Below are 15,130 nucleotides of genomic sequence, written 5' to 3'. Positions count from 1 at the left end.
ATTCTGCATACCTTTACTGAATTCTATACTGATTTATATAGCACCCATAGGGACAATCCCCAGGACTTTACCTCATACCTACAAGATATAACCCTTGGCTGGCTTGGAGACTTGCAGAGAGAGTTTCTCGACGCACTCTTTAAAAAAAACAATGAAATACGGGAGGCAATTATGCAAATGAAGTCCTGGAAAGCAACTGGGTCGGATGGCCTCCCCATCAACTTTTATAAAGCATACCTCGATCAATTGCTCCCCATTCTCAAGCAAGTCTTCAGTGAAGTGCACAAGCTGGGATATCTACCTCCATCCCTGAGGGTTGCCCTGATGTCTTCACTCCTAAAGCCTGGTAAGGCGGCAGACTGCTGCCATTTATACCTCCCTCTCTTCTTAATCAACACAGATGCAAAAATCCTTGCCAAAATCTTGGCCAATCGTCTCAGCCTGCTCATGTAGAAACTTGTTCTCCCAGACCAGGCTGGTTTTTATCCCTGGCCAGGCAACATCACACAACCTCCGCACGCTCTTCTCCCTTTTACGGTCAGTTGACCCTCAGTTGCCTTTAGCAGCAGACTTTCTTGAGGCCACAAAGGCATTTGACTCCGTTGAGTGGGACTACCTTTTCGTAATCCTTCAAAACATGGGCATGCCTAAAAGGTTCCTCTCATGGGTTCGCCTGTTGTATACCAATCCTGAAGCTAGGGTTCTCATCATTGGGCACTCCTCTCCCTCCTTCCCCATCACCCGGGGCACTCGACAAGGCTGTCCGCTCTCTCCCCTTCTTTTCCCCCTGGCTGTCGAACCACTAGCAGCCAAGATATGACAATACCACCATGACAAAGCACTCGGTTGTCTACTCCGGCCCATTCTGATTTCCCTATACGCTGATGACATCACCCTTTATGTTCGAGAGCCACACATTAACCTTAATCCATTACTCCGTGAATTTGTTAGTTTTGGAGGGCTCTCCGAAATACATCTAAATTGGAAAAAGTCCCAAATTTTCCCCCTCACCACATCGGTTACAGTGTTTATGCCCGATTTTCCCCATCGAATGGTGCACTGATGAAGTGAAGTATCTGGGGTATATGTTACCGCTGATCGGGACGAGCTGATGCGACTCAACTATGGTCGTACCTTGGAGGGGATCAGGGATAATGTCACGAGATGGATTGCCCTCCCACTTTCCTTTGCAGGGCGCACTTCCCACATAAAAATGGTTCTTTCCTAAAATCCTTTATTTATTCTTAAACATCCCGTACTACCCAGGCAGACACTTCTTTACTGCACTCCGCTCGAAGCTGATATGTCTTACTTGGGGTGGCAAACAACCTAGAATACAATGGGATTACTAAGCCATACTCGCGTGGCGGGTTCGATGTACCTAACTTGGAACTCTATTATACTTGCCCGCAGGCCCACTATGCTCATTTCTGGTTACACCCTCCCAAATACATGCCGCAGGTAGCTACTGAACACTGGTTATCTGATCCCATACCACTTAAGGGCACCAGACTGACTGCCACTGCACCACGTAAGGCGGACTCATCACCGATCATTAGCACAGTGAAGGCATGGCAAGCCATTGTCAGGCGATGCCAGGCTACCATGCTGTACTCGCCATTGCTTCCTCTAGTCTATCACCTGAAAATGCCTGTTCTCCAGGAGGGCGTTTTCAGAAAAACCCAAGCTAAATACGGGATTACAACTTGGGGGGGATCTGTACCTTAACGGTAAATTTCGCACATCACAGCAACTCTTTTCCAAGCAGCCGCCTTCCCCTAGGGACATCCTCCTTTACGTCCGTTTGAGACAGGGCTTCAAGGAGCACACACTCTATTACCCTCTAGAGCTCCTGGAGATCACCCCACTGAGCATGATACTGCGTAGCAACGCTGCGTCACATTTGGTCTCCTCGCTTTACCATAGTCTCTACACTGACCAGGGCCCGTACAAAGCACTGCTCGAGACTGCTGCAAACAGACAGAACAGAGCTCGTCCAGTTGCTGTCTCCGCATCCTTCATTACAAGTTCCTACATTGTACATATTATACCCCGACCAAACACTACCGATATAAACTACGCGACAGCGACAAATGTGATCATTGTGATATCACAGGGGCAGATTTTCTGCATCTAGCCTGGGACATGACAGCCACTGCGAATTGGCTGCGTACCAACTCCTTTCAGTTCAATGGCTCAAGTGTTGCACTGCTCCTTGGATCGCATTCCTCGGCCTCTGCCGGCGGATTTTTGGCCTACTGCTTTCCAGGGTACAGTTGCGACAGCAGACTCTGCCCGTAATCTGGGCGCTATGTTCGGATCTAATCTGCAACTGAATGTTTTTGTAAATAAAACCGTCGCCACATGTATGATGCTGCTTCGCATTCTGCGTAAAATTCTCCCTATGCTTCCGGCTCAAGCCAGACCAGAAGTAGTGCGTAGCATTATCCTCAGTAGGCTTGACTACTGTAACGCACTGCTTCTGGGCGCCCCTGGTACTCTGATCGGAAAACTGCAGCGAATCCAGAACATGGCCGCTAAACTGGCCCTTTCTCGACCGCGCTCGGCCTCTTCATCCCTGGCGCTTAAGGATCTCCACTGGTTACCTGTCCACCAGCGCATCTGTTTTAAAGCGTTGTGTATAGTGATTAGGGCCCTCCATGATCAGGGCCCTGTCCCGCTACAAGAGCTTTTTTCCTGGTACTCGACCTCCAGAACCCTGCGATCCTCATCTGCATATCTGGTTACAATCCCTAAGATTCGGAGGATACGGATGGGAGGCCGTTCCTTTGGATACACTGCGGCCAAACTTTGGAATTCTCTGCCAGTGACCCTAAGGAGCACGGGGGAATTTTTCTCATTTAAAAAAGGCCTGAAGTCCCACCTATTCCCCAGGGCAGTGTAGTGATGTGTTCTGTGTTGGTCTTTATAAGTCAAAGCGCCAGGATACCCTTTGGGTGACAGTCTGCGCTATACAAGTACGCAATACATACATACATACATACATACATACAGAGTTATTTCGCGGGTGTACTGGCACCAGGTCCTTACAACCCTAGAACAAATTACATCATTGCACCTCCCGTTCTCTCCCTTACTCGTCTTGCTGGGATACACTGAGAAGCTGGTGGCGACACACCGGAAATTGATCTCCTTCAGTCTCCTCTTGGTTAAACGGCGCATAGCGTGCAGGTGGGGGCGGAGCAGGGCACCTAAATTCAAGGAATGGATCGGGGATATGGTATTTTGCCAGGAACAGACATATACATTTGCTGAACTACTTCCCCCTACTTCACGTCCCTGCGACAACTGGGGGCCCCTTACGGCATACCTACTTTCTCACCCAATTGATGACGCTGATAATACCCAGAATGTCAATGCTGTCAACACCTGAATTATACTTGCCCATTCATGTTCACTGATTGCCCTTTCTCAGAACTGGTTGCAGTCCATCAGTATATCCGTGGTAATAGAGACCTCAAGTGAGTGGACCTTATCACAATAGTCATTGTATTGCCTATTATTTTACATACTGCTGTGTAAATCTGTGATTCTATTGTCCTTAATATCTACCCTTTCATTTCTCCTCTCCTGATTATGTCTGTAAATTGTATATGCTATACCGACTGTCCCTGTATTTGGAAAATTTTAATAAATAAATAAAAATATTTTCAACCTCCATTGATCCTGGATAGCACCTGGAAGAAGTATTTGAACACATTTGATTTTCCTACTTCTCTGCAGGGACCCTGGAGGGGGTGTAGAGATGACAGTTTTCCGGAAGGTCAGTTCCACGCCTCCTGTGAGGTGCAGCTCTCAGCATTCGGTATTTGGCTTCAACCAGGTCACGGTGAGTGTCTTGGGGATCTTTGCTTACCTTTACTTATATTGATTTTAAACCTTTCCTTTTTGGTTGTTTTTCCTCACTGAAAGGAATAGGTATATGCTAAGGTAGTCTGTAATGAAGAATGCATTTTTTCATTAATTGAATACTGAACATTATTTTGAAAGGTAATAGATGAACTCTCGGTTATTATTAAAAAAAACTTCTCTTGTTAAAATACACTGTTATTTGTCTAAAAAGAAAACCCCATAATCTTATTCCACAGAAATTAATTTACTCCCATCAGAAAGAAATGCAATGCTCCTAGTTACAACAAGCATTGGAAATGCAATAGGTCTCGCATTAGAAAAGTTGGAGCTATTGGTCTTGTAAATGACAAATATTTTATTTATTTGCTGGTTTTTAAAATAGCTAAATTGATAGCTTTGTCATTACAATGGCAATAGTTATAACTTTCGTGAATGTGACACCTATAGCATTTGGAATGCAACATGTTTTGTATTTACGTGACTTAGATGGCAGCTCTGGTCGTTAGGCCACATCTCTAGAGAGCAGGAGAGTGCAGCAACGTAAAAATCTAACATCTTGTAATAAGGACTAGAGCCAGGAAGAAGAACGTGGAGGCAAAGGCGTGATCTTTATAGCAGCAGACACAATCTGACTGCAGAGTGGGAATTTATCAGGAGCAATAAATAGCACCCAATTAAAATGTTTCACTGAAAATTGGAAATAACATGCAGCTTTTGGCACTGACCACTCCAAAATCTGCATGCCCCTGTATTTAAACGGAAGTTTCTACCCGAAAATTATTGGCAGATTTGATCTGCCAAGATTTACCGGTGAGGCGCTTTTTCTTGTAATGTTCGCAATTGAGATATCGAACGACAATCGGTGATTCTGCACACAACTTTCCACAGTGTGTTCCATAAATACGTGGCTGCTTTTCCACGCACACATTTTTTTCAGGATTTACCAAGTGAAAATGTCTTCTTGTGTTCCTGCAAAACGTGTAATCCGTTTTGACTGAAAACTGCCATTAACTAGTCCCTGTATTTTTAGTTAGCAGCTCCTTGAAAGATTGGCGTTTTCAGTGTTAAAATGTTTTTACTACACGTGCAGCCTTCTGTGGCCTAAAAAAACAAAAACTGTCTAAAGGTGACAAGAATGACAATATGATGCTGCCACTTTGCTGCTATGAAACCGCTTCTAAATAAAATATACAAGAATACGAGAGCATTCTGTTTCAACCCCCTGCTTTTTTCCCTCTAAATTGCAGTCACAGTCACGATGAATGTAAATTACACCCGAATGAGCTTTATTATTCCACATGTTGGTGACAATGTGGAATATCAGCCAATTCTGCAATTCCTAACGAGCTTAAACATGAATGTCCCCTTTCTCAAGATCGAACAGTACTTGTATCATTTCCTCTCTCTTAAATTGCTTTACAAGCCTCTTAGGAGAGGTAAGATGAGCCCGGGCCTGGCCTTCTTATGGTAAAACAGCACCATTAACGTGTGAAGGATTCACCTCTGTTGTGAGGACGCAAGCAGTTGCCCTTGGACTGCTTGCTGTGTTGCCACCTTGGCTGTAGAGAGGGCGGGACAAAGGGTTCTTGCTGATTCTATTGTGATTGTAATTGCATCTGTATAGCGCTTACTTCCCTCAGGGGAAGTTGAAGCGCCTTAGATTGCATCCAAATAGAACACAGGCATGCAAAACAGTAGTGAATGGGTCTGTGGGGTGCAAGAAAGGCACATAGCTGAGGTATACGAAGGAGCAAGGAATTGTGTGTGTTGTGTGCCTGGGCGTGTATAGAGAGAGTGTGTCTGCTTGTGTGTGCGCGGAGGGGAGAGGGGGTGGGGGAAGGGGGGGGGGTGTGGAAGGGGGGGGGTGCCCGCAGTTTTGCTGTTCCCAAGAGATGAAAATCGCACCTGTTACTTATTACCGATTAGTAGACCTCGGAAAGTTGAGAGGCTGGGTCGGTCCTGTTAAGATTTAAAGTCGTGGCGCGCAAGTCATGCACAAATAAGAGCAGCGAGCGCTCCTCTTACAAATCATCGATGTTAGAGCAAAAGGTCTGTAAAACAATATAATCAGTCAAATTAATATCAAATAATTTCATATATTCATCAGTTAAAGAGAATAAAAAGCAGATGGGATAGATCAACCGCGACTTCAGAGCGGGTCAGAATTTTTAATATCATTGCATTTTACGGCATTAATGCAGGACATTTGAGGACATTGCAGATCCACTTGATGCGGCTTGTGTAGGGAGTTGTTTTGCTTTACAGCTAGATTTACGCTACTTCACACGTGCTTTCATATATGGGCATTGCTTCTAAGGTCTGTGTGCAACCTGCAAGACTCTGGCTCGAATCTTGGTGTCCCCCCGCAGCTTTTAATTATTGCTAAAATTCGTACCATTAATGGCTCATTACAAAGTTTTTAACAGACCCCTTGAGACCGAGAGGGATGGACGAGCTGCTCTCCCTGCTGCGCCCCTCACTTCCCTACTTATGACCGGGTGACTGTCACTGGTTTTCCATACCTAGGGCAGGGGAAGGGGCGGATCGGGTAAAAAAAACAAAAAACATGACGGAGGGAAGGCAGGCCAGCACTGATCTAGTTACTGTGGTCAGACAGACGGGTGATTTTATTAGAGCCACCCCGGTCACAATGGAAGGAGACACGTAAGTAATTTTATCGGATCGAGTACATCGTGGTCACGCCAAATCTGAATGAGTTCAGCAAATTAATGACATAAAAATATTCACCTTCATTAAATTAAAACATCACAGGGAGCATAATTTTACTTAAAAGATGGGATTTGAAAGAGAACAGACACTCCAAGAGCACATGCGTATTCAGTTATTTTTTTGTAAAAATCAGCTTTGATGCATGATTGAATAACTATGTAAAAAGACGGAGGGAAGACAGAGAAGGGGAGGGGGGAGGAGAAATGCGACACGGCGGGCAGGGGAGGGGGCGGAGCGGGGGTGTGGGAGGAGGGAGAGCGGATTAAGGAGAGCGGGAGGAGGCAGCGAGTAGTTTAGCGAGCCAAGATGGAGGGCATTGCTGTGGGGAGGGGGAGGAGAAATGCGACACGGCAGGCAGGGGAGGGGGCGGAGCGGGGGTGTGGGAGGAGTGTGGCTGAGGGAACAGGCAGCGATTTCAGGCTGCGATGAGGGTGTGAAGCAGCAGGGGCTGCGGGAGGGAGGCTGGGCTGCCTTTGATGTGTAATGCAAGGCAGGCGGCTGGTGGCATGTGCACGCGCTTTTAATGTCAATGCGCTTGCGCATTGAGCTTGAATTTCACGGGCACTGAAAGGAATCGCCATCGACTTGCAAGTTGGTTAAAGTCTGTTTAAGCCCCCATAGTCTCGCAAGCTCAATGCGCATGCGCATTGACAGGCGAGACCTAAAAATCACACTTACTTCAGTCATTATATTAGGAAACTCTGTGAAACATCAGATAGTCTTATATAATTTTGGAAAAATATTATACACCCACCACTCTATAATAATAGCAGTCTTCAGTGCCATGGCCTGAAGTGTTTTTAAAGGTGCCTTCTCCTGCTGAAGCTGAAACACAATGAGAAACATATGTCACTGAAAGAGATGCAAAATAAAACAAGCATCCAGAGTTCCTATAAAATACTTGAGCCAGAATGTCATAAAATTGATGTCACTGGCCCTACTGTTTAGGAACACTCACTTTTCAGTACAACATGAATTGGACTCCACAAACCTGTCACGATGAGAATGAACATTTGGGCTAAGTGAGTGAATTCAACAATTGGGGCGCAATCAAGGATCTATATTCAAAGATGTATGCCAAATATTGTTTTGGTTCAACTAAGAATATTGCTTCATTTTTCTTGGCGTACAGAAACCTTGAAGACCAAGCTGAAGTCCAGCTTTGACTATTTATATACCTACAACCTTTGCTACCCATAATCTGTAGGGGCCTAAGTACTTCCCACTAATCTCTCCCTTCCTTTGCAACAGACATTTGAATTTGAAGATCAACCACAGTATCTCACCTTGAAAGTAGGCATGCTGAACTGAGCAGCTTGGTTTTAATGGAATTTGCATTCTGTTTGAATCTCCACATGGCTGCTAAACCTTGTACACTAGATGCCTAATGCTTGGCAATGGCTGCCCTTTCTTGCTGCATTTATATTTATACATTCTTAGCACAGGAATGAAAGTGCCTGCTTTTCACTCACAATCTCTGTCATACAAATGACAGGGTGCTTTTTTCTGCTTAGGAACTTTATTCATGATACTTTTTTGAAAAATCTTCCCTCTCTTATCTCTGCTTTACACAGGAGATGCTGCCTCAGTTGGAGGACTCAGGAGGCCCTCTGAAAGGTAAGATGTAGTTATTCTTTTACTGGATATAGCTGAAGACCCACATGTGTAATGCAACCCAGTCCCATTGTATCACCACCTCTTCGTTCAAAGCAGTTCCTTCACCAGCAAATGAGCATGGACCTCTCTCTGATTGCCAGAAGCAACACTAGTTTGATCAGTAATAGGAATGCCACTAGAAGTTTATTCTGGAAAAATCTGGGAATACTGATCTAGAAAATACCCAGTGAAATCCTCTAACTGGCACCTACATACAGCTTAGAAATAAGTGTAGAACAACTATGAAAGTTTGACCCGATAACTGCATCTGGTTAAATTATAAAATGAATACATTATGGTATGAAATAAATACCTAGGTTTCCTCTTCAGCCCATGTACCACCAAAATAAATGGGTTAAAAAGTAGTCTTTCATTACCTACCAGAAATTTAATGAAAATAGCACCCTAAGGTACTGGTTTGTAGTGGAGAAGGGCTAATCCTTTTTTAGAAAACTATGAATTACATTATTCATATTGTTGAGATTCCAACAATCCTTGCAGATTTCTTTTTTGTTTGAATATCTTTTATTGATTTTTTATTATTCACTCACAATATCCAACATCAATTGAAGCAGGGTAACACAATATGACATCTTGTTATCGTTCCAAGTGATACATAAAATAAAGGGAAGGAATCCATGAACTGTTACATTGCATTCCACTTGCGTCACATTACATAAATGGTGAGAGGAATCTAGAGATTGAACAAAAGCAGGGTTGTGGAATTTAATGAAATATGTACTGGTCCAAGGGACAAGTAGCTTCATAAATCTACTTGTCCTGTAACAAAATCCACTTGACCCTTTGGTGCCATGTAGTGCACCGTCAAATAATGGCTGCAATCTCTTTATAGAAGAGCTCTGATAATAGCCTCTCTGTTTATGTCAGGCTAATACTATAGAAGAATTTGAATTTTGGAGGTTTTCACCAGCTCTTCTCTAATCGTTTCCCATACTAAGAAAGGTCGGAAATTTACCCCTGACAATGACAGAAGTAAAGTTTCTTCCAGGGCTGGGAAAAATGTGTTTGGAGAAAAAGTGAACTTGTAAACACTCAACAGATTTCCGCTGGGGCATATTCATATTTGCTCATGCTAAGACGCAATTCACTAATATTTTCTAGGACTAAGGTTTCCTGGCCTACATAAGGAAATTCATGTGAATTCATGAAAAACGTAAATCTGCATTAATACAAGGACATATATCATGGGTGCACTTTTATGACTTTAACATTTGAGCCCCTAATTAAATCTGAGTTAACCAAGACCTTTTGTTTTTATTAAAATGCCATCTCTTCCTATCTGTGAGCTGGCTTCATTGTGTGTGACAGCATTCTGCTCTTTTACAAAGTAGTTTTGTTCAGTGCCAGGAATTTCTATGGCAATGTGGCCTTTAAGAGACCAAATACTATCTGTCTCGTAAGAACGTGCTGGCAAACAGCACCACGCCTCCCTGATAATCCCAAGTTAGAGAAAGGAGCATAGTGTAGGCCAAGTGAGTAACCAGAAAATAAAAATATCCCCCACGTTGATCCAAAGTTCTTATGACACTAAGCAGGCGAAAAAAGTAATTGGAATCCTCTCCAGAATAGCTCTCTTTTCTCTTCCATCTAAGCATCTATCCATTCATCCTTTCACCCACTGATATCTAGCATTTCACCTTTACATTGAAATGAAATTAAATGAAAAGAAAATTATATTTGTATAGCGCATAGACAAAGAAGCAACAGGGCAGGCGCTAGCACATGGTTCCGAACAGATGAGTTTTAAAAATATTTCTGAATGCCAACAGATTACTATTCTTTCTGAGAGTGAGGGGAAGGGAGTTCCAGATTTTTGCAGCATTGAAAGAGAAAAGGCGGCCACCCCAGCGAGCCTTGTTTATCTTATTGGAGGTGGCCAGGTGTAATGAGCTGGAGCGCAAGGCTCTGTGGGGAAGGTAGGGAGTGACTAGAGGATGCCTTATAGCTGGACCAGTCCTCCATATAGCTTTCTGAGTCATCTGGCTACTGCCTCTAGACAGGGACCCAGAGGTCTGGACGACCCCTCAGCTTGGTTTAATGAGACCACAAGCTGGGTGTCGTCTGCATAGGTGACTATTCTAATGCCAAATGGATGGACTAACTCCGCCAGGGGCCTCATATAAATATTAAAAAGTGTGGGGCTCAGGGCAGAGCCCTGAGGAACCCCACAACTAAGTGGCTGCTTGATAGAAGTAACCTCTCCCTCAAAGACCTGAAAGAAACGCTCATCAAGGAAAGAGACAAGCCATGTCAGTGCTGTGCCCGACACTCCCATGCCACTAAGTCGGTGTACTAAAATGGCATGGTTAACCGTGTCAAACGCAGCACTGAGATCTAACAAAATAATGGCTGCCTTCCCTCCCCATCCAGCAAACTCCTTGTTTTCTCTGTCACTGCCAACAGGGCTTTCGCAGTCCCATGTTGGGGACGGAACCCCGTCTGAGAAGTACACAGCAGGTTGCTGGACTCTAAATACTCAACTAAGATGTTATTGATGTGCTTCTCAGCCAATTTGCTCATCCAGGGCAGAAGCGAGATGGGGCGGTAGTTGGATAGATTGCGTTGATCCAGATTGGGCTTCTTTAAAAGGGCCCTGACCATTGCACATTTCCATGATATAGGGACTACACCCGAGGCAATCGAGGTGTTGAGGACATCAAGGATAGCTGGGCGAATTGAGTCAATGACTGAAGTAAGATATTGTGGAGGTGCTGGGTCCATAGGGGAGCCTGAGGAGACTTTGGGAATTATTTTGTCCAAAGAGGCAGTATCCAGAGGGGTAAATTGTTCCAGCATGCAAATGGCCGGGGTGCTAGGACTAGCTATTGCCATTGCATCTAGCTCAGAGTTATCAGAGGCAAAAGAAGCACAAGTAGTTTGAATCTTCTGGTAGAACAATGTTGCAAAATTATTGCAGCGTGCAAGTGCTCCTTCTGATGGTACTGATTCTTGAGGGGGAGTAATCAATGATTTAGCTATCTGAAAGATTTCCTTTGGTGAGTTGGCGGCTGTATTGATTTTTGTTTCGTAGAAGAGAGCTTGTGAGGCCTTGATTTCGGTTTTATATAGCCTAGTTGCAGTTCTATATTCTGCCTTCCTACACTGAGAGCGGTCTTGTCTCCAGTTCCTCTCTAACCTACGACAAGATTGTTTTAGGTTTCTCAGTTTGGGTGTAAACCATGGGGCTACCTTTTGCCTCTTTATACAATGCATGGATTCCTTAGGAAGGACAAGATCAAGAGAATTTTGGATCCAGTTGTTAAAATTACTACTGGCCGTGTTGGGATTAGAAACCTTCACGGGTTTAAGATCAGCGAGAGAAGATTCCCATAGAGTGGGAGAGAGTTTGCCCCACTTTCTGCCCCACTGTTTTTTAGGTTCTTGGACAGATAAAGACCTCTCAGTTACCCAAGTCAGAGGTATTAGAAAGTGGTCTGTCCAGGGAAGTGGCAAGGGCGTTTCAGTGGTCAGGGTTTCGATGTTACCAAACACATGATCCAAGAGATGGCCTTTATCATGTGTCGGAAAAAACCCTTTTTGTGCCAGGTCAATCGCTTGAAGGCTCAGCCGAAGATTATTGGCTGAGAGATCAAGAGTTATCGAAGTGTAGATTTACGTCGCCCAGCACAGTGAAGTTGGACGAAGTAAGCGCTAGAGTAGCAGCTAGGTCACCAAGGTTCGAAATAAACTGATCTAAAGCTCCTGGCGATCGATAGATTAAGAGACCTGAGAGGGTATTTATCGGGGAGAATTCTAGTGAAAAAGACATACTTTCACAGTCTGAGAGTGTAGTAGAATTACTACGACATTTATATAGATCTTTGTAAATAATGGCTAAACCGCCGCCTCTACCAATGGTACGGTCAGCTCTCTTTATTGTGTAGCCTTGGGGAACTGCCCACACAGCGGCCGGGTCAGCTTCCAATTGAAGCCAAGTCTCCGTTAGAAAAAGTACGTCTGGCTTAAGTTCTTCTATTAGTAGAGCTATCTCAGTGCAGTGTTTAGGCAATGATCTACAATTAAGAAGGAACATCTTCCACAGACTGCCATTAGAGTGTCTGCCAATAGTACTGGGTAACAACTTCCAATTGCAGTGTGTGCAGTGGGTCATAGCGTCAGTAAGGCGCATAGAGTGTAAGCATTTCGAATTGACAGGAGGTCTTAGCTCCCATAGGCGTGAGGAGTCATAGCTGTGTAAGCTCCCGGCCCCAGGACCAGGGGTTATGGCCTCTGGGCCCGGCTGGGCGCGGACTGGCGCAGACTGGCTTCCCTTAGGCGCGCCTTCGGCCAGCGGGGCGCCAGCTGCGCGTGTCCGCTGCGCGACGGTGTCATGTGCCTTAATGTAGATTGGGTTCCTAGGAAAGCTGGAGCGTCACCCTGCCAAGATGGCTGCCCGCTAATGGCACCACCAGGAAGTGCTATGCACTGTAATATCCCTCCACACAATCAGCACAAATTAGCTGCGATGGACCAGGGAGTCAGCGCGCGATTAGGAAGTGCCCAGAACCAATTTTAAAAAAGGTGAGTGGCAAGTTAAAAACAATAGCAGCAGTATAGTAGTTGCCTCTGTAGCGCTAGTGCAGCAATGACCTGAAGAACTCAGATTCTCGATCCTGCGCGTCGGCGCTCTGAGGCTCTAAATAGTCCGGGTTCCCAGAAAAGCTGGAGCGTCACCCTGCCAAGATGGCCGCCCGCTAATGGCACCACCAGGAAGTGCTATGCACTGTAATCTCCCTCCACACAATCAGCACCAATTAGCTGCGATGGACCGGGGAGTCAGCGCGTGATTAGGAAGTGCCCAGAATCAATTTAAAAAAAGGTGAGTGGCAAGTTAAAAACAATAGCAGCAGTATAGTAGTTGCCTCTGTAGCGCTAGCGCATCAATGACCTGAAGAACTCAGATTCTAGATCCTGCGCATTGGCGCTCTGAGGCTCTAAATAGTCCGGGTTCCCAGAAAAGCTGGAGCGTCACCCTGCCAAGATGGCCGCCCGCTAATGGCACCACCAGGAAGTGCTATGCACTGTAATCTCCCTCCACACAATCCGCACCAATTAGCTGCGATGGACCGGGGAGTCAGCGCGCGATTAGGAAGTGCCCAGAATCAATTTTAAAAAAGGTGAGTGCCAAGTTAGTATAGTAGTTGCCTCTGTAGCGCTAGTGCAGCAATGACCTGAAGAACTCAGATTCTAGACATTGGCACCCATTCATTCTTTTATCCATTAGCCTTTCACCAATCTGTTCGTCCATCTGTTCATCCGTCAGTTCATTCGCTCATCCATATCCAAGCCTACCCATCCATCTCCAAAACTATCCATCTCAACCATCCATCCATTCGCTCATCCATACACCCTCCCTTTCACTCCATATATACATCCTTCCTTTCACTCCCATCTATCCACCCTCCCTTTCACTCATCCTTCCACCCACCCTTCGACCCATCCATCAATCCATCATTCCACTCATCCATCCATTTATCCTTTACACTCATCCATCCTTTCGCTCTCTAATCCTTACACCCTGTAACCCATCCACACATTCACCCTTTCCTTCATTATAACATCCTTTGTCCATCCACCATCCCCGTCACTCAAACATCCCGTTCACTTATTTATCCATCCATCCATCCATCCATCTAGCCAGCCACATTTCCACTCACTCATCCTTTCACCCACACATCCATTCACCCTTTCACATTAATTACGAGGCTTTGTCTGCCGAGCTGCAGACAGAAGAGGCCCATCAAGAGCTCCACCTCTACTGTAACTGCTAAAGCCGGGCGTTCACGAAACCCCTGTTCAAACCTATCCTGCCATCTCCAAACCTATCGATCCGACTGATCCATCCTGCCTTCCTTTCACTCATCCACCCTTTCACTCATCCCTCCATCCACCCTCCTTTTCACTCATCTATCCACCTACCCTTTCACTTCCTCCATTTATGCTTTCACTCATCCATCCTCCATTTCAGCCATCCCTCTTCTGTTTCGCTCATATATCCAACCACCCTTTCACTAACCCCTCCATCCACCTTTACACTCAACTGTCCACCCACCCAACAACCCTTCCACCCAGCCACTCACCCATCCATCCCCCACCCACTCAGCCATCTATTCATATACTCTCTCACCCATTAATCCACCCTTTCAATAAGCCCTCCATCCTTTCACTCATCAATCCACTTTCAACCTCTCCATCCACTCACCCATCCCTTCATTCACCCTTGCACTTATCCTACCATTCTTTCACACACCCATCGGTACATCCATCCACTCATTCATCCATGCATCTATCCATTCACCCTTTAATTCCACGCATTCATCCGTCTTTTCCATGATCACTCATTCATCCATGCATCTATCCATTCACCCTTTTACTCATTAATGTATGCATCTATCATCCACTCTTGCACGTATTCATCCATGCATCTGTACATCCACCCTTTCACTTATTCATACATGCATATATCCATCCACTCATTCATCCATGCACCTATCCATCCTTTCAATCATTCATTCATGCATCTAAGCATCCACCCTTTCACTCCACTCATTCATCCATCCATCTATCCATCCAGCCTTTCACTCATTCATCCATGCATCTATCCATTTACCCTTTCACTCATTCATTTATGCATCTGTCATCCACTCTTGCACATATTCATCCATGCATTTATACATCCACCCTTTCACTTATTTATACATGCATCTATCCATTCACTCATTCATTTATGCATCTATCATCCACTCTTGCACGTATTCATCCATGCATCTATCCATCCACCCTTTCACTCTTTCATCCATGCATCTATTCATCCACCCTTTCACTCATTCACCCACCCACCCTTTCAAGT

At 45.0% G+C, this 15,130-nt stretch overlaps 1 protein-coding gene across 3 annotated transcripts in view; it reads left to right on the top strand.

The window, feature by feature from the left end:
• Positions 1-15,130, top strand: part of PCNX3 (pecanex 3) — a 713,235-nt gene that overhangs the window by 92,496 nt on the left and 605,609 nt on the right. For all 3 annotated transcript variants that reach the window (XM_078660716.1, XM_078660718.1, XM_078660717.1), the window contains exons 3-4: positions 3,745-3,850; positions 8,178-8,220. In XM_078660716.1, the coding sequence (XP_078516842.1) occupies positions 3,745-3,850; positions 8,178-8,220 (149 nt within the window). The remainder of the gene's footprint in view (positions 1-3,744; positions 3,851-8,177; positions 8,221-15,130) is intronic.

The sequence above is a fragment of the Lissotriton helveticus genome, chromosome 9, assembly GCF_964261635.1.
Source record: "Lissotriton helveticus chromosome 9, aLisHel1.1, whole genome shotgun sequence".
Lineage (NCBI taxonomy): Eukaryota > Metazoa > Chordata > Amphibia > Caudata > Salamandridae > Lissotriton > Lissotriton helveticus.
The sequence above is the reverse complement of the archived record's forward strand: the minus strand, read 5'-3'. Positions and strand labels throughout refer to the sequence as shown.